Source organism: Halichoeres trimaculatus, unplaced genomic scaffold (assembly GCF_033239565.1).
Source record: "Halichoeres trimaculatus isolate MK-OKI-2021-1 unplaced genomic scaffold, fHalTri1.1 fHalTri1_scaffold_6, whole genome shotgun sequence".
Lineage (NCBI taxonomy): Eukaryota > Metazoa > Chordata > Actinopteri > Labriformes > Labridae > Halichoeres > Halichoeres trimaculatus.
The window spans coordinates 12,675,829-12,695,406 of record NW_027437184.1 but is presented as its reverse complement, the minus strand read 5'-3'; the positions used below and the strand labels follow the sequence as shown (position 1 = coordinate 12,695,406).

The following is a 19,578-nucleotide window of genomic DNA, read 5'->3' as shown; positions in this document are numbered from 1 at the left end:
GAAATCAGAATTACTTCAAGTATTTATATCACATGACCAAGGTTATAATAGTTTTGGATTTGTCATTATAGTTAAGTTTTAGTTAGTTTTGACATTTTATGTTCCATTACATTTTAGTTTTAATTAGTTTTAGAGCAGGTATTCTAGTTTTTATTTAGTTTTGATTTTTGCAACAAGGCTTAATTTTAGTTTAGTTTTAGTTTTTTCATACCTTATTAACCAGGTGCAGGATTCAAAAAGGTCAAAGAAAATATTTTGTCATACTGTTTATTTTCAAGTCCAACATAGTGCTCAGTCAGTGCTGATACCGAAATGTTGGCTGCTGCCTTAAACACATGAAAATAATATAAACTTAGTATAAAAATATAAGCATAAATTATATAAAATAATGTTGACATAAATTACACAAAATAATATTAACATTAATTATTTAAAAAGACAATATTATATGGGCTTCAATAAATAAAAACTCGGACTCTGTAACAATAAAGGCAGACTCAAATGCAATAAAAACTTGGACTCTGTAACAATCAAACTATTACAGATGCTCTAATTCATTGCTCCACTACGTTTCATCGCAGCACAGCGCACAGCCAGTCAGTGCAGTAAACAAGCTCGTCCCTATACGCCGCTATGATGGTGCCGTGCGGCACTGACAACAGCCTAAAACTGACTGAAATTGGTTGGAAAATGTGTCGCATTAATTTAAATCCTAAAGGCTATTAATATTGTCAAAAACTATAACTAAGGGAATTTTGTCTATCATTTTAGTTAGTTTCAGTTAGTTTTGTGAACACAAGATACAGTTTTAGTTTACTTATCGTTCTTGTTTTCTTTTCTAGTTTTTATTAGTTTGAGGTAACTGCATTGTGTTTTAAATTCTAGTTTTCGTTTTTAGTTTTGTTTTAGTTTACTATTACAACCTTGCACATGACTCCTGCATGACTTTTGTTGTCTCACTTAGGTTCACAAATTCTTGCAACCGCTGGATATAAATAAAAAAAAAATCAAGTCAATGACTTATTTTGATGCTTTCCACAAAATGTTTGCAGGGGATCTAACAATGTAATTTACTTCCTTATTTGTTCTTCTGCCTGTTACAGAGTCAGCTGCACAGAAACTGCTCTAATGTCATGCGCCCAGCAGACCTCAACATAACCAACAATGAAACCTGGTGTAGCTGGGCTCCCTTTGGCAAGTAGCTTAGCTTATTAAAACTAGTATTATAACGTCATCAGAGTGTTTTTTTATTTGATCTCCACATTAAGTCATTCAGTAAAGCAAACCCAAGCTTATTGATTTAAAAAAAACAGTTGTTTGCAGCATGGAGTCTACTAACTGTTTCCTCTGTTTCATCCTTAGACCAGGACAACTATCGCACATTGTTTGGGGTCTTGGATAACTCTTTTCTGGTTTCTTATGCAATCGGCATGTATTTCAGGTACCTGTGTGTATATACTGTGCTTACGCTCTGTTGTGATTTCAGTACACTGACATATAATCACATGTAATGTCTGCAGTGGGATCCTGGCAGAGCGCCTGCCTCTGCGGTACTACTTGACTGTTGGGATGCTGATGAGTGGATTGTTTACATGCCTGTTTGGACTCGGCTTCTACTTGAACATCCATTCATTAGGATACTACGCCTCAGTGGAGGTAAAGAGAAAATGTTACAGTCATGTACTCTTTCTAGACTTTGATTCAAGTCTTTAATACATGTTGGCCTCCCTGCAGGTCATGAACGGGCTCATGCAGACGACTGGCTGGCCAGCTGTGGTGGCATGTGTGGGCAACTGGTTTGGAAAGGGGAAGTGAGTACTGCAAGATGCACTCTTTCCATTTTCCTCTTCTCTTCATCCTGAGCTGGTTTGACCTTTTCTGTCCTGGCTGTATACTTCACACATGTAACTGTTCTCCAAGTTAATGTTGCTGTGAGATAATAAAAGAACCGTCATGTCATGAAATGACAAAAATATTTCTCTTTCTACTCTTGTGTTTCTTACCATCAGACGTGGAATAATTATGGGAGTGTGGAACTCCCACACTTCAGTGGGAAACATCTTGGGCTCCCTCATCGCAGGAGCCTTTGTTTTATCAGCGTGGGGAATGTCTTTCATAGTCCCTGGACTCATCATCGCCTCTGTGGGGATCCTGACCTTTTTTTTCCTGGTGGAGAGTGAGTGTCTGCCTATCGAAAATTTCATCATGCGATAGAAAATAAATTTGCGTAAACTGTAAGCTCAGATTTTCGTTAAAGCAGTGACAACAAACGCTTGAAATTTCTGGGAAAGCCCAAAATAATAGGACATAAAAATGAATCAATGTCTAAAAAATATTTTACAGTGTTCTTCAAATGATACAAACCCAGACTGATTCATGAGATCTATATGTTTTATATTACGTAACTTTTTTACTGTTGATACAACATCAGACTGAGAGCTGAAAAATGTGTCTAATATAATAAATTCAAAGTCCTTATAAACTTTATTGAGGTATCTTTGACTCATTTTCTCTTTTCCTTTTTCCTACTCAGAACCTGAAGATGTTAACTGCACACCTCCTCAGCACCATGTATGTTTAAATCAGAGGAAGTTAATCTTTCTAATTCATCCACAACAAAACGGCTTAATCTCCAACATGTTTGTGTTTTTGTTGTACTGAACAGGAAAACGGTGAGACTGGGCCTTCGCCCCGAATTAACCGACGCACTGACAAAACCAGCGATGTTAATACTGTCGTCACCACTGAGCCTGTGGAGGCGCACAGTGAGGCCATCAGTTTCTGTGGAGCTTTAAGGATACCTGTGAGTGGCAGGGATGGAGCCAGGATTTCAGTTCTGGGTGGGCCAGACAAATTTTGGTATACTGACTGACAATATACCAATGTGTGTTTTTAAGGTGTATTTGGTTGCTTTTTTCACCTTTAATTTGCTTTTTTGCACTACAAGCTGTAAGAACAAGGACATTGAACATGGCTAAATAAGATATAGACAAATCTACAGTCTTTCCCAAAATAATGTTCTGATCCTACCCACATGAAGCTTAATGTTTTAAAACCTTTTAATTTTTTTTCCAGAATGCTAAAAAACATGGCTCATTTTACCACGACAGAGCATTTAATGCTTACAAACAAACATTACCATGCTTTTTTGAGACCGATTTAAAAAATATGAAAATTATAAGAAAAGTTTAGGATGGGCCTGGGACCTTTGGGACGACCCTGGTGAGTTGGTTTACATGTGTTCCCTGTTTGATGTTGTTTAAGTTTGTGAAACTTGTTTGGTGTTGTTGTTAGTTAGTTATACTTCCAGACCCTTAGGTCCATATAAATATGTTTTGATATCTGGTAAAATATTTCATACTACATACATACTCTTTAGTAATCTAGTGCAACGGAAATCCCACCGTGAGAGGGACTCCATACTTTTTATTGGGAGCGGTTGTTTTTATGGGTAATGTTTGTATCTTTTCACAGGGTGTGGTGGAGTTCTCTCTCTGTCTGCTTTTCGCCAAGCTGGTCAGTTACACCTTTCTCTACTGGCTTCCTTTCTACATCTCACATGTTGGTTAGTATTTAACCACACACTTCATTTTGTATCAGCAACAGAGAATATCAAGAAAACCTCACAACTTAAAAAAATGTTAAATGTTTTGTTTTTCATTTCAGCACATTTTGATGCAGAAGAAGCAGGTGACATGTCAACACTATTTGATGTTGGGGGAATCATTGGTAAGCCAAGACTTCTCTTTCTGGGTCAGTTTGCTGGCACAGGATAAATTTGATTGATTCCATGTTATTTTATTCTGCTCATTATTGTTCGGTCAGATTTCATCTTGAGTTTTCATTTCTGGGCTTAAAAGATATCAAATATTTTCTGTGTCTAAAGGAGGCATCACAGCTGGTGTTGTGTCTGACGTCACTGGTGGAAGAGCAACGACTTGCTGTGTGATGTTGCTCACTGCTGCCCCAATGGTGAGTATCAACAAATTTGTGATGTCGTTTTTTAAGCTACATGAATTTTTTCAGCACTATAATCTGAATTTGTGATGTCTACTTTTTATCGTGCTTGTTTTTCAGCTTTTCTTCTATAATCACTTACGGAAACTGAGCCAAGCTGCTACAATAGGTATGTGTTTTTTTTCTGTATTTGTTCATGAGTTTATTTTCAACCTTGAAAAAAAAAATCCAAGTGCACCAACTGGATGTAAATTGAGTCAGTTGTATCTCCTATGTTAATTCAGTCTTTGTTAAGAGTGTGTTTTGAATGTTTGTAGGGATGCTGTTGCTGTGTGGAGCTCTTGTGAACGGACCATTTGCTCTTATCACAACTGCTGTATCTGCTGATCTGGTAAAGCCTCATTATAAACCTGCTGTTCAGTCTCCTAGTGATCTGTTTATTCTTCACAAATCGCACTAGCAGTAACTTTTTTCTTGAGGGGACATTGATTCAAAAAGTTCAGTAAGTTGTGTAATTAGTTCCTCATTGTGACAGGGAACACATGAGAGTCTGAGAGGAAACGCCAAGGCTTTATCAACAGTGGCAGCAATTATTGACGGGACTGGATCAGTCGGTGAGGATGAAGTCTAAAACTTTGAAGTCCAGGGTTTTTATCTTGGTGCTTTGTTTCATCTTACTATCAAGTCTTTCACAAATCCTTTGTCTGCTACCTGCCTAGCACTGAACAACCAGTGAAATAAACATCCTGGAATTCCTACTGTAGGTAAAGAAACCAAAAGTAAAATTAATTTAAGCTCACAACAGATGATTTTCCTCAAAATTTATGTTTAAAATTGAAAATATCAAACACAGTCCTGCTATAACTCAGTGCTTAAGAAAAGGTCACAATGTGGTGCTGTTGAAAGAAGGAATAAGAAGCTGAAATACCTGTCATGAATTTCAGCTAATCTTCTTTCTAAAAACAAAAAAAATACCATGGATGAACAAACCTTAGATGTTTTTGTTAACCGATGATGTGTTTTTACTGTAGGAGCTGCTTTGGGTCCTCTGTTTGCCGGTGTGATCTCTGAAACTGGCTGGAACAACGTCTTCTACATGCTCATCTCTGCCGACGTCATGGCCAGCCTGGTTTGACATTTATATCTGTCTTTCATCACTCATTAAAAGCACAGCAATCTGTATAATGTGATACTTTTCATAATAGATATATCCTGACCCCATGAAGTTGTTTTAATGAGGACACTCAGACTGACACACTGTTTGTCTCTAGTGTTTGTCCAGGCTGGTTTACAAAGAGGTTGAGGGCTGGTGTGGATGGGCCTGTCGAACCAAAGGGTGAGTCTCAGATATTAATGTGCTTCATGTCAACATATCATCCTGAAAAATATAATTCAAAAAAATTCACTGTTTTTGTCACTTTGCATGTTATCTTGTTTGAAAACCCTACCTGTGACTGATTAAGGATTTTTGTGGTGTAATTTTTTGGTTTGGCCATAGTTTTTACCTTAGATTAGATTGAGCTGGACTATATGTTTTCAATCTATTTTCCTCCTGAGCCATTTCTCCAGGATTATTAAAGGGTAATTACCTCAGTAATCTCTCTCAGATCAGAGTTGCTGACACCATCTAAAGATGTAATATGCAGGGCTGTTGTGTTTGATTGCTCTACAACTGTTAAATGATCATTTTTAACGACAAACTTTCTATTGTTCTTATTCTTTTTATTCCAGGTTTAAAGAAATCTGAGAGTGCTTCACAACAAACATTTAAAAGGGACACAAACCTGAAGGACCTTGATGGACAAAATGAGGGAGCTGCACTGTTAGCGCACACCTGAGTAGGTGGGGGTTCAGCACCTTGCTCCATGGCCCATTGACAGTGGTCAGGAAAATGTACTGACACCTCAGCCCAATTACCAATCTTGGTCCATACCAGGACTTGAACATGGGACATAATAAAATAAGTAAGTGGTCATATGTACAGGGATTTAACCCTGCAGGGCACATTGAGACCTGGCAGACATGGCTCCTCAGAGGGGGCCAAGGAATCACACAGCATTAGTCCTGAATGAGACCTGTGCATTAAATACCAGCACACGGGCCACTTCATGGTGTGTCTCAAAGAATTATCCACATCAGATGCCAAGTGGGGGCCTGGTGGGACAGAGAGAAATGTGCCAACTTAGAGACAAAACTTTTTATGACTATAACTTTACTCTATTTTTTTTTTTTGATGGAATTTTAACATTAAAACATACATTTTTTAAGTCTTTCTTGATTTTGTCATATGCTGCGTCCTCAGGTCAGAAATATTCATCATGTCACATGGGCTGTGTTTTCTGCAGTCTCCAGGTGCCATGATATTATCTCATGATGCAGACTGAAAGTCCTACACTCAGGAAAACTAGTTTTGTGCTTTCTAACACAGTTTCATATGAACAAATAAGGATGGCATTTGCTGACTTGTTCTTTTGTAATGATGAACAACAAAGAGGTAACTTATCACTATGTTACAATTATGTAAAACAATGGATATGTTGGCAAAAATGTGCTCATTAAACAGGTAACTTCGGAAGCTAAGAAGGGCATATGTCAACCAATCACAGGGTTAGATGGGGAAAAGAAAATTCTGGTCGAAATGCATGTGTGACTGCGGGAAGGGAACCTGATTCAACAGTATTTGTACTTTTACAATCACATGCCTGCACAGCCTGACTTGAAAAACAGCATCAGAATAGATAGGATGTTTGTGAAGCATCCCTTGCTTTCTTATCGGTCATTTGTTACAGTTTCAACCCCCAAGGGACAAAATGTTTCCTTAATCTCTATTCCTGATCTATAAGTTTAAAATCTTAAATATTACAAAATTGTACAGTTTCATTTAAGAGACACTTTCGTCTTTTTCAGTCACTTTAAGTTATTTGGCCACAGGTGCTGCCATCCAGTGCCAGAAGAGGTGCAGAATTTTTTTAATGTTATCTTTAATTTTTTTTCCCTCTAGAACAATGTACCCACAGCTAACCACAATTAAAAATCAACGTCAACAACATTGTTCAACCTTCAGCAACATCCAATAACAAGAGCTGGGTCTGAGACCTTCTGAATCATTACCTCTATGGACAGAAGGAGAAGAGTCAGATTAAGTATCTAAGTTTTCCCTGAACAGCTGAGTTTTCAAAGATCTCTGTAAAATGTGGCTGATTCAGAGCCACTTGGTTTATTTAATAAGAAGTGGATCTGACTTTTTGAAAACCTTTTTTTAAAGAAATCTAACTCCTCTGCAGGCTAGTGTTTGTGTGGGCTGTGAAAAAAGGAAATACTACAGCCATGATAAATATAGGTATTTCCTTCTTGATGATCAGTAAAGAAGGGCTGCAGTGAGAAGAAAAGACAAAGGCTTCCCTGAGAGGATCAAACAACACTGATAAAACCTTTAACCTTTAACCTTTACTGTAGGGGCTTCAATTACATCAATAAAAACTTAACTTACATGGATGAGGACCTGCTGTGACATATGCAAGCTCTGCTGCGAAAAAATGAATCAATATAAAAACTTTGAAGGGGGTGAAAAAAAGATTCAAGAAATTGAAAGGTCACAGGCTCAAAAAAATGTTTGACAGGTTTCTTGAAAAGAAACCAAACATGTACATTTTTCTTAAACCAGTGGATTTTTGTTCTCTTTTCAAGAATCAAGGCTTAATTTTTGTTATTTGATGTCCTAAAAATAAATGTTGTTATAGACCTGTCAGGCAAACATGGCTCATACTAAATAAAATAAGATTTTTTTTTTCCTGAAAAATAAAACATAAATGCTTGCTCAAACTTTCTGTTTTTGTTGTGTAATACTCCCAATAGGTTTTGCATTAGAATGTTGAAGTAAAACTCATTTATTCACAGGACCACGCCAGAAAAATGAAATAAAATAAAAGGCGCCCTTTTGCCCATAGGGGTCGCCAGAATCAACTAAAACCTTTCTTACAGGAGCTTGAAACAGCACTGACTTGAAAAAAAAAATAAAAATAAAAAGATGTAAATAAAAATAATGCTAAAAAAAAACACGCCCAATGCTCATTTAAAACTTTGCCAAAAAATAAACAAAACACCACTTACTTCATGAAGACTGCAGTCTGAAGATTTAATGTCTGCTACATTTGTTTCAAATAATTAAAAGATTACTCACAAAGACAGCACATTTTTAAAAATTCATTTCCTAAAGGATCAAATTAAGCTAAAAACTGTGGTAACAAAAGCCTTGCTCTATTGAAACAGACCTACAATTAGAAAAATAAATAACCAAATCACAACCTGTTTATCAATCTGTTCACCGATGGATTTAACAAAGGTGCAATTTGCACCAGTAAAAGCAAAAGCTCTACGTCCCTGCTTCATTTTGACTGCTTGTTTATTTATACAGGCTAGCAGTACATAATTAGAGATTCAATCAAATTCACAACACACCTTTCTAAATGTACCATGAGCGTAAAAACAAATCACTGTTCAGAACAATAACATAGTAGTGCAGTTTAAACATGACATAATGAACAGCTTGGCACACAAATGAGTGAATCTGGACCTGAGTCTTTGCAGTTTACCTGAGTCATGTCAAATTCCCAGCAGTAATAATGACATCTGTCGTGTGTGTGTGTTTTTCCATCTATTTTGCATCTTTGGTATAAAGAGTCACATGAGCACAGATCAAACAGCTCGGGGCTGTTTGGACTCGTGCATGAGTTTGGCTGTTTACAGCAGAGTGTTGCAGTCATCTGCTTGTGCTGCTGATGATGCTATGATCCCCTCTAAGGTTTGAGCGTGAAGTGGTAACCCTGTTCACAACAGGGCATTGTGTTAATGTGATGTAACTTGTTGAAGTGTACATCCTTTTCCTTTTTATGATACAGTCTGTGTTTTTCAGTGATGATAGGTGGTGGAATTCCATGCACGGTACCAGGATCTGGAAAATCAGGGGAAAGGTTGACAATATGAGTCACGGAAAACCTGTTTATGCCAGTAGCACAGTTTCAATAAACAATAAAAAAGAAGCAGTTTGAGGAAATGTGCTCATCAACTCGCTTGTCTAGTGTCAGATGGAAACATTGGAAACTTATATGAAGTTAAAGACAATAGTTTGCATATCACTACTGTTTATCCTATTTAAACAGTGGCGGTGATAAGGCAGCCTTGCTTCTTAAAGATATGGAAACACTAAACTTGATTATCAGAAAATGTGTAAATAAAAAAAACCTTCTATGGCTTTAAGATAATAAATTACATTGCCTGTTCAAAGAGGAGCAGTTAACCTCCAAGTTTCTTACCCTGGTGTAGTGTATGAGGCTGGGTTGACCTGAGACGTTAAAGAGATGGAGGCTGTGGACAGACTGTTGGGAGAAGCTTCACGGCTCACACTGTTTGGGGAGGAATTTGATGAAACTGCGAGGAAAAAGAGTAAGAACATTACTGAGCATGCACATACAGGCAGAAAGTTACAGCAATAAGCCACATCGATGTTTTAAACAAAGCATAGAAGTAAGGTGACAGACAGATGTGAACTGTCTAAATAATGTTTGTTTTCATATTGTAGCATAATGTTACATGCAAATAGCTAAAGTATGATTCTGTCAGAGTGAGTTAGAATTTAAATACAAGGCTCATTTTTACAAGATAAAAGTAGAAACTACTTGCCTCCACCTGAAGCCAGGGGGCTGTAAGACCTGGATGCTGAAGCCTGAAAAGTTTGAGAATGAAAAACAAGTTAAAAACAGTACTAAAAGATTTATTAGAATTTTAATCAACAATCTTTGTGTGTCAAAGTTCCCCACTAAAGTAACAGGAGCTTGTTACATTTTCATGTACACACAACTACAGTATGAACTCAAATGAAAAGGTTTTCCAGATCACCTATGAAATCTTCCATTTCATAACCTGGTGGTTTGTTTTTCATCTACGGTAATGACTTTTATTTAAATCTTTATTGCAGTTAAACCTTTGCTGGAAAGTGATAACTCATAATAACCATAAAAGACTAGAAATGACTTCATGGCTTTCTGGGTATAAACCAAAATTTAAATTAACCCAAATGTAAGTGTAGTCACATGGAAGTTCAGCTGTATTTTCTCAAAAAAAAAAAAAAAAATCCTATCTGCTGTAGTTATGACAATAAAAAATCTGGCCCTGTCCATAGATCAAAAATATATCTGCATGTTTCTGTTAAAGATGCTATGAGGAGAATCTGATTTCTGTTGGACTGCCTCTCCACCCTTTGTCACTGTCGTGAAGACGTGACTTTTATCAAGATGTTTGTTTTGGAATTGAGTGAAGATCAGATCGAAACAAATTTTCTTTGTTCAAGACAACATTTAACTGGATACGAAGCGTGAGCCAAGGTATTTGTTGGCACAGTTGTAGCGATTAAGTGTGAAATGCGACCACAAGCAGACGTTGTCAGTTTGTACTGTAGTTTAGTAGCCGGCAATATTCAGCGCTAGTGGCAGCCAGGTGCTCTAACTAGAAGAGATACTTTTGCAAGATCACTGAACTCCTCTCAGCCCTTTCATGTTAATTTCTTTGACCTTTCTTGTTCAACTAGTGGACCTAATACAGAACTAAAACTTAAAGCAAGTGTTGCCAGATTTGATACATACCAAGGACTAAGAGAAAGAAAAAGCTGTTTTCAGACCATTTTGTGCAAATTCCATTTAGTCAGACATGCTTGGAGCCCTTAATGGGTGAATATGTTGTTGTTTTCATACACAGCATCTTCTTCAAACATCTTTGGGATCTTTGAGATAAGCTAACCTGACGCCAGCTTGGTGTGATGCTCAATACTTTTATATGATTTCCTCACTTCACAGACAAACTAACCCTGCATGTCTCTACTTGGACAGATTGATCTTTTGGACAGCTAACCATTCTGGAGTTAAAGCTGTGTGACTTCACCGATAAACTCGACACCGGGCAGTAGATCCTCTTCTCTTTCTGACGCCGATTACAAAACCAGACCCGAACCACCTCCTTCTCCATGGACAGCTGTTCTGAGATCAGAGTTATCTCCTCTGAGTTGGGCTTGGGATTCTGAAAAACAAAACAAAAAAAATTAAGATTTCTCTTTTTGAATGCAACATGAGATATCTTTTGAAACTGACAACATTCCAAACAAAATACCTAATAACTGACTAAACTTAAGCTAAAGTTGTTCACTTACATCAATGAAACGTTTCTCTAAGGTCATCTTGATGTTTGTTTCGATGCTTGTTCTCTTTTTCCGTTTGCGACCGTAGCCCTCTATCAGAGGAGGCAGAGAGGTGCTGCTGCTCATCGAGTCAGAGGGAGAGTTTTCTGATGTAAAAACAAAAGTAACAAGGAAATGAATGATTATTTTTCAATATTCATGCAGATTTTTCCGCACTTTGCACATAAATGGTAGACCCAAGTTTGTTACCTGCATCACACAGCCATTTCTCCAGCAGAGGTTTGAGCTTGCACATGTTTTTGAAGCTGAGGTTGAGGGCCTCAAAGCGAGAGATTGTTGTCTGGCTGAAGTCATTCCCATACAGTTTTCCCATTGCAAGTCCCACATCTCCCTAGAGTAAGAAACAAACAGGTTACCTCTCTTTGAGTTTGCCTGAGAGGGAAGATCAATACTGTATTTGATTTTATTGTTCATTAGATATATTTTCTTTTTGATCCATACACAAACATAATGCTTTGAGGCTTTTTACAAGTGGAATTGTTCATCTTATCTACCTGTGTGAAACCCAGCTTGATGCGTCTTTGTTTGAATGCTTTGGCAAACTGCTCCAGTTCCTCCAGATCACTAGGTTCTTCCTGGGGTGGGACTGACATGTGTTTGGGCATCTGCAGGTGGGACATGTCCATGTGGCTCTCCATAGATGGTCCTGCCAGACCAGAGCGACTCATAACCTGGTCGGACAAAAATCAGTTTTTGGGTGATTTTAAGTCAATGAACCCACAAAAGAAAAAGTTAAACAACTTAAACTGGCCACATGTAGTACACTATATCTGTCAACCCGAGAAAATTAAAAGTAGTATTATAACTGATCAATGTGATGCTTATTTCGAGTTAGTATTTTGTGAAACTGTTGACAGACTGTTGACAGACAGGGAGTGTTGTGGGTTTACCTGTGGAGTCAGAGCCAGTCCAGGCTGATGTTGGAGGAGACTTGTTTGACTCTGACTAGGATTAAGGGACAGTAAGTTCTGCTGCAGTAGAGCTGCGGAGACAAATAGCAGGTTTGATGTTTTACTTTTCTTTTCAATGCACTAATCCAATAACAGCATTTCTTATTTTGCTAACATGGACATTTTAACCTCCTATGGTTAGTTCTGTGATCTTTAGGATTAAAGAAAAAAAAAGGTTAAACATTCTGCTATATATCCTTGAAAGAGTGCGTTTAAACATCAGATGAAATAGGCCTCACACTATATTTGCAGTCATGATTCTGAGCCAGGCTACCTAAAACCTAGTTAAACTGTGAATATGACGTCAGCATGTGTTTTTTTTTCTTCATCCAACTCTTGAAAAGCAGCAGAAAATGACTGTTTTCATGTTTCATGTTTCAAGATGTCTGTTAACTGAAGCTAACAGTTAAGTGTCTTTTACTGTGTCAAGCACACAGAGCACAGCTATAATTCAAAGTGCTTGCAAACGTGCCATTTTCACCATGATAATTCAAGACTGCACTTTTTTCCAGATGAGTAAGTCAACTACTTGAAAAGCATCATTTTTGTCACACCTTGGTGGCTGGTGGGGCTCTGGGACAACAGGAAGGAGGGGGGAGATGACAGGTGAGCTGGTGGCATCAAAACCAGCTGCTGCATGGTGTGGAGAGAGGTGAGCTCCTGGAGAAAGCACAAAAAGAGTTCAGTTGACACACAATATGTAGCTCCCGTTAAGCCAAAGAATACGTCATGTAACTTTTAAAGCAAATGTAGATGACTAGGTTTTGTGCATAAAATGATAAACTTATACTTACAGCCCATAAGTCTTCTATTTTTTAAAATTTTCTTATTTCTACTTATATTCCCGTTCTCTTTCACTGCACCACTCCACACTGTGTGGAATGCAGTTACCATGTAAACTGTACAATCCTGTGACTCACCCCACTTAGCTGACCTCCTGGTATCGGAGAGCTCTGTGTGAGGGGACATGTCTTGAGTGTGGAGATTGAATGAGGTGAGTCGTTGATATCCTCTGTCTTAATCTAAGAAAACAGAAAATTCACATTTAACATTCTTAAAATTAAAAAAAAAAAAACAGTTAGCCTTGTAGGGCTGACAAATTGTAAACATAATTTCAGGGGTTAATGAGTTCTTCAGTCTGACTGTGCAGGTGTGCTGTACATAGGCAGTACACGCATAGACTTATTTAGGCTCTCACTCCAGGGCCAGTTTGGTCACTAAACATGATACAAAGAGTGATAGACTCTCTCCCTGCCCTTAAGCTATCCAGTATGCAAATATCCCTCCCCCTCACACACCAACCCCTCACCCCTGAAAGCCGTCACACTTCCTGAAAACACAAGCCCTGAAAGAGATGTGCTTCCCTGCCAAAAGAGTGTTTGGAGAAGTATTCAAATAGCTTCAAACTATTTGAGGTGCTTCTATAGAGATGGCAGCCATTATTGACATCTGTGAGAAGAGCAGGTAGTTTATCCCGAGGATGTTAGCCGTATAAGAGTCGGTTGAACCTTTTGTCCTGGGAAAAGGTTCAGTACCATTCACATGGCTCTGGGCTGTTTATATTCCAACTGAGCTTCTTTATCAGGTCTGTGAAAGGGTACATGAAGTCTTGTGGTAATCTGTTTTTCTCTTATTGTCAACTAATCCCAAAACAAACACTGAATTAATCTCAGTGACTTGATTTGTCAATGAATCTAGAGCCTGGTTTAGGATATACTCTGGACCAGCAGCTGTCACAACATTACTACAGTTGTAGTCCTTCATACTTGCAGACCTTCATAATATATCTCCTGTAAAAACTCATTGAAATTCAAAATATATGTATCAACACACTGCTGAAAGTAGAACACAACAAATTCACAGTTTAGTCATACTCAGCAGTTTCTTAAAATGTCTCTTAGATGTCCAGCTCTGGTTGAAACATCTATAGATAGATAAATAAGATAAAATGAACATATTTCTGTTTGGTGGAAATACAGCAACCACATGTCTCAAGTAATAATTTGGAGACAGCTGATTTGTAGCTGTGACATAAACAGAATTAAGACGTTTGAAATGTTTAAGCAGAGACTTACTCTTTACTCTGTCATTCTGAGCTCTTTATCCCAAAACAAAGACTGTGTAACAGAAATAGATGTAGCTGGTCATTTGTTTCAGCTTCCATCTTCAGCACAATACACAGACATGACTGTATCTGAGCAAGCTGTTCACCAAGAAAGGTTACCATATCTTAACAAGAAAGCACAAACCCCTCCCTGAAAATAAATGCATAATTTATCTATGAGTGTTTGTTGTGATTTGGTGCTATGTGGTGAGATAAAATGATCAGTAATCATTCAACAATTATTTACCAGAACCTGGAAACAAGAGCTGAAGCTATGAAGAAGAATGTGGCTCACCTGTCGATTGAAGTCAATCCCGTTCTGCTCTGCAAAGTCAAAAGGGGAAAAAAGAGATTCATGACACTGAGCCTCTTTAAACTAAGACAAGAACAAAATACAAATAACAAAAAAATGAATTCATTTGCAGTTTAAATCAAAATGTAAGACATTATTTATATTTTTAAACTTTGTATTTTATGTTTTCCCAAAATATTTTTCTCAAGATTCAGTGAATGTCTGCAATAAGAGACATGTTTTTGTAATGAACCTTTCGCCTGTTGCCGACAGGCCTGTGTGATTCCTAGTTGTAATATTCATCAACATTTAAAGATGAATAAATCACTTGTGCCATCAGATTTGACACAATGCACAATAAACAAAAAGCCTGGAAATCAGCTCTGATCTGTCCTCTGAAAGTCCCAATAGAATTCATTAATGTAGTTAGGTTTGAGGTCAGCCAGTAATCTGGTTTTTTGAAGGCGTGCATTTGTGGAACATGTGTTGACTGCTGCCATGTGGTCTTTATGGACAAGGTCTCAAGGGTTGCCAGTTTTTAGGCCTCGGAATTTCATCCCTGCTCTTTGCAGATGATGTGGATCTGCAGGCTCTTTCAGACTTTGGCCTGCAGCACGCACTGGGGCAGTTTGCAGCTGAGATGATAGGCAGCACCTACAAGTCTGACACCAAAATTCTCTGCTGGAAAACGGTGGATTGCTCTGTTTGGGTGGGGAGTGAGTGTTTCCCACAAGTGAGGAGGATGATGCATCATTGAGCAAAATGGGACATGAGATTGACAAGTGCAGTAAAGAGGGAGGAAGGCAATGGCTAGGGATTCAATGTATGTCCCATTCGTGAACTCTGAGTTCTGACCAAAGAACCAAAGCATGGATGTAAGTGGCAAAAAAATTACTGCAAAGGGCAGCTGGACGTAGCTTTAGAGAGCTCGGAGTTACTGCTCCTCCTCGTTGAAAGCACTCAGTTCAGTTGGTTTGGACACTTGATAAGAAGGCCTCCTTTTGGAGGTGTTCCAGGTACATCCAACTGAAAAAATGGCAACAAGGTAGACCCAGAACTCATTGGAGGGATTATATATTCCAACTAGTCTGGGAACGCCTCGGGATGTCTGGGTGAATTAGCCTGGACTGCTCCCCCTGTGACTTTGGAAAGGACAATGGATGGATGGATGGATGGATGGATGGATGGATGGATGGATGGATGGATGGATGGATGGATGGATGGATGGATGGATGGATGGATGGATGGATGGGTGGAACACCCCGTGAGCCCTGAATCCTGTCTGAGGCCTTCATGAGTGAACCAGAATCGTTCTTGATTACTGTGTTTTGGATCATGGTTTCGAATTACCATAACATAAAGGGAAGTGTCTAAACCCTGCAAAGCACCACATTAGTGTAGTGATCAGAGCCGATTATTTAAAGTAGGTTTGGGGTTCAGATAACAGCAGAGGTTTCCAGAACAGTACTGTATTAATAACGTCCTGCTGCATGGACGAACTGATGGAATGACTATACACAGACAGGTTCATATGCATAGATATGTGAGCACCACTGTGCATTGAAGGAAAGTACGGGGCAGGGCGAGGGCTGATAGAGCAGCAGAGTCCAAAGGTTTACTGGATAAGCTCTCCACATTTGAATGTCAAATTGAGCTTTTGTGACTGCGTGTGTGTGTGGTGGGCAGGAAAGAGGTGGGGGGGGCAGTGCTGCTGTAGACAACACATAATGCAAATACAGCACACGCACACACATGCGCACACTCACATACACAATCACTTTGAAACTCTCTTCATCTTAACCTCAGCACCACCCCACTATGTCTCTGCCCCCCAGCACAACCAGCCCCACAGCCCAACTACCAGTATGGAAATGACCAAGACATGCAAATCAGCTGTGGAGCCCAGGGAGCCAGAGTTTGAGCCCCAGTCCACACAGAAGTCCATCACAGGACTGTGATGGTTCTCTTTTCCACTGGGGTTGATCATAAAATAGTAAATGTTGAGATGGGTTTTATATATGACTCTGTAATCTTCTGCTGTAATCTTCCACTTAAAGCACTTTTATATCCACACTCTTATAACAGAGGCTGCAATGTAAATCACTCATCAGTTTTAATCCTGTGGACCTCCATCCCCTGGTTGTCTCATCAGTCTGTTTGACCTCAGTTTCTCTTTTAGAACAACTTTTCTGAAGATGTGAAGATATGTGTGACCCAGTTCAACATCCCATTGCAAAAGCACGTTACCTTGTGTTTATCGGTATCCTAACAGTCAAAGTGCTTGTTTTGACAAATGTTTTGTTCACTTGTTAAAGGTTAAAAATGATAACACTCAAACACAAATAGATTTCAAACATTGTAATCTAGTATTAAACTAGTTAAGGGCTGTTCGGAGCAAATCTTTTTAGTGAAAATACATATTTTAAATTATCAATAGAAATATGTTTAAAGTACATGGCAGAGATAGTACCATCACAATAAGTAACAAAAATAAACATTGCATTTGATGATGACTTGTTTGATATACACTTAGTGATCATTTGATAAGTAAGTCAGATGTGTGTGTGTTAAGAATTAAAAATATTTTCTCTTAAAACAATAAAGGCAACTTTCAAGTTTAACTCCAAAATACTACATGATCTCAAAGGTGCACAGTGAGCTGGTTTATACTGATCCTTCTGAAGCTCAGCTTTAAATATATAAAATGTTTCATGGGAAATCCCTCAGAATCAATGGAAAATTATATCTGCTGCCTTTTTACTGTGAATTCATTAAATTCACTAAAATAACACTCTTACTCTGTCTTTTCACATCAAGTGGTTAATTCTGATGTTATTGGTTGAATTTTGTCTCAAAGCTTTGCCTGTATGCTCCTGTTTTTTTTTCTTTTAAATCCTGGCAATAGTGTTTCAGATTCTGGGATCTAGATGATCACTAGAAACAAACAAAAAAGTTTTAGAATTAATCCAATAGATTACTCAGCTTTGGACCTAGAGGTGGTTGGTTTCACTTTCAATAGAAAATCTGTTTAAGCCAAACATCAAAGCTCCCAAATAAAAAAGCATGAACTATTTGCATCTAGAGAAGCTACAAGCCACTGGTAAGAAAACATTCGTCTTTCATCGTGGACAATGAAAACAAGGCCAGGCATCATGGCAGAATCACAGCTTAAGCTTGGTGAAGTGGATTCAGCCCTTGCCATGACACGTGCCTATACACAGACTGTAGAGTCAGAAAAAACATTTAACACATGTACAAAGCAGATCTGCAGACTTTCTCTCACACAACCATTGTCAGAAAAAAGTTCCACTTTTTCTGGTTCCTTGTTTTTTTGTTTTGTGGCTGGTTGTCATCCTCAGCCCTCAGCCCCCTGGGCTGAAACCATTTCTCTGCAAACAGCCTGAGGGGCATCCTGGTCTACAAACCAACTGTCATAATATCCACACACACACACACACACACACACACACACACACACACACACACTCTCATTCACTCACACACAAGTCCCCCATCCCCACTCGGCTCCCTCCAAAAACACACACAAGTCAAAAAGGCTCCAATTTTAACCACACTGGGCATCAGAAAGACCAGAGTTGGGAATGTTATAGGGGAATATGCACTCTGAAATCATATCCGATAAAGTAAAATGTTGCTGAAACTTGTTAAAAGAAATTGAGGATTATATATTTTTGAACATGTGTATTCCTGTCTTTTACCCCACCTTTTTGTAATACGAATACTTAAAAGATTGTGTGTGTCAAACAAACTCAGTCTCAACTGTTTACACTTTTTTGTCTACATTAAAAATTATGGTTTTGAAGATCTTGTTAGTAGCATGTTATTTGGTGATATATTTTACATTTTAAAGCTCAGTTAAGCCTGTTTTGTATACACTTTAAGTTGAAACAGAGACCATGTGACACCCTAAATGAACAAATCTAATAGAGTTTAAGAAAAACCGCTGTTAACCACAAACAGGTGCAGTAAACAAGTTGAAATCATCAACTCACTGTCCTGTGTCATGTCAGTGCTGAACCTGTCAGTCAGAGATGATGTTTACTCGCCATGAGTAAGGTGAAATCGTCTTACCTGCCTGATCAGCTGAAGCGTCCGACTGCTCCACTGTGTCTGCGCTCATCTTAATATCTGTAATGATAAATATAGCTGATTTTCCTACAGGATTGTAACTATACCAGGACAATGAAGCTCTCAGGTCACCCAGGAAAATGAACTTGAGTTTATTCTAATGTGCCCTCCCCTCCACAGCACCACACAGTCTGTACACACTCCTGTGTGATTCCTAGTTGTAATATTCATAAGCAAAGCAGATATTCCCAGGAAGCAGCAGTATCATCCTGTGCAGCATGTAAATTCATATTAAAACTTGGCTTGATGTAAAAAAAAAAAAAAGTAAATAATTGATATATCTAAAAAGGAGTAGTGACTCACCTTTAGATCAATTGACAGCTTGTGTTTCTCCAGAAGCTGTTTGTGTCCTTGATCAATAAAAATGAAGTCAGTGTTCAGAGAAAAAGTTTCAGAAATCCTCATCTGCTCATCAGCATTTTCCTAAGTGGAGAAACGCTCACCTCTGCAGATCAACCTGCGCTCTCAGGTAGGCTCGTTTGCATGTGCTTCAGTGCGTCCTATCCAGCTTCAGACTGTTTGCATAAAACAACAATGGGGTTGCTGCGAATTACAGTGTGTGTGTGTGTGTGTGTGTGTGTGTGTGTGTGTGTGTGTGTGTGTGTGTGTGTGTGTGTGTGTGTGTGTGTGTGTGTGTGTGTGTGTGTGTGTGTGTGTGTGTGTGTGTGTGTGGACACAAAAAGGCTGAGAGAAGTCATTCTGTTAACATGATATATTATTATCACCACTAAAGATAAGTCCTTCTTTCTGTGTTAGTGAGGTGGAGGTGAAAGGGGATCTTTTAAAAATTGTTCCCAATAGTTTTTAGCAGAAGGTAGAAGGTTGAAGAAAATGAGCTCAAAAAAACAACATCAGTCAGTTTGTTGACTTTCTTTCTCTC

At 38.4% G+C, this 19,578-nt stretch overlaps 2 protein-coding genes across 3 annotated transcripts; one reads left to right on the top strand and one right to left on the bottom strand.

Annotated features, from left to right (window-relative positions):
- The first annotated feature begins 1,362 nt into the window (after positions 1-1,362).
- On the top strand, positions 1,363-6,407 carry LOC141791654 (glucose-6-phosphate exchanger SLC37A2-like). Its single transcript, XM_074672266.1, has 15 exons — positions 1,363-1,441; positions 1,521-1,656; positions 1,735-1,811; positions 2,010-2,176; positions 2,534-2,571; positions 2,666-2,803; positions 3,475-3,565; positions 3,667-3,729; positions 3,887-3,972; positions 4,078-4,126; positions 4,275-4,348; positions 4,493-4,571; positions 4,989-5,086; positions 5,229-5,293; positions 5,689-6,407. Exons 1-15 carry the CDS (start codon positions 1,431-1,433, stop codon positions 5,702-5,704), a joined length of 1,188 nt encoding a protein of 395 aa, XP_074528367.1. The 5' UTR covers positions 1,363-1,430; the 3' UTR covers positions 5,705-6,407.
- Positions 6,408-8,285: 1,878 nt separating this feature from the next.
- Positions 8,286-18,690, bottom strand: pou2f3 (POU class 2 homeobox 3). Of its 2 annotated transcripts, XM_074672725.1 has the most exons (13): positions 18,642-18,690; positions 14,553-14,581; positions 13,074-13,175; positions 12,706-12,810; positions 12,594-12,597; positions 12,094-12,185; positions 11,698-11,874; positions 11,393-11,534; positions 11,156-11,289; positions 10,861-11,025; positions 9,637-9,679; positions 9,270-9,384; positions 8,286-8,908 (listed from the first exon to the last, which is right to left on the bottom strand). In XM_074672725.1, the coding sequence occupies exons 1-13, from the start codon at positions 18,688-18,690 to the stop codon at positions 8,866-8,868; spliced, it is 1,200 nt and encodes a 399-aa protein (XP_074528826.1). In that variant the 3' UTR covers positions 8,286-8,865. The 2 variants fall into 2 exon arrangements, with proteins under 2 accessions (XP_074528826.1, XP_074528825.1); XM_074672724.1 differs by lacking the exon at positions 12,594-12,597 and having other exon boundaries at positions 12,708-12,813.
- Positions 18,691-19,578: the final 888 nt, after the last annotated feature.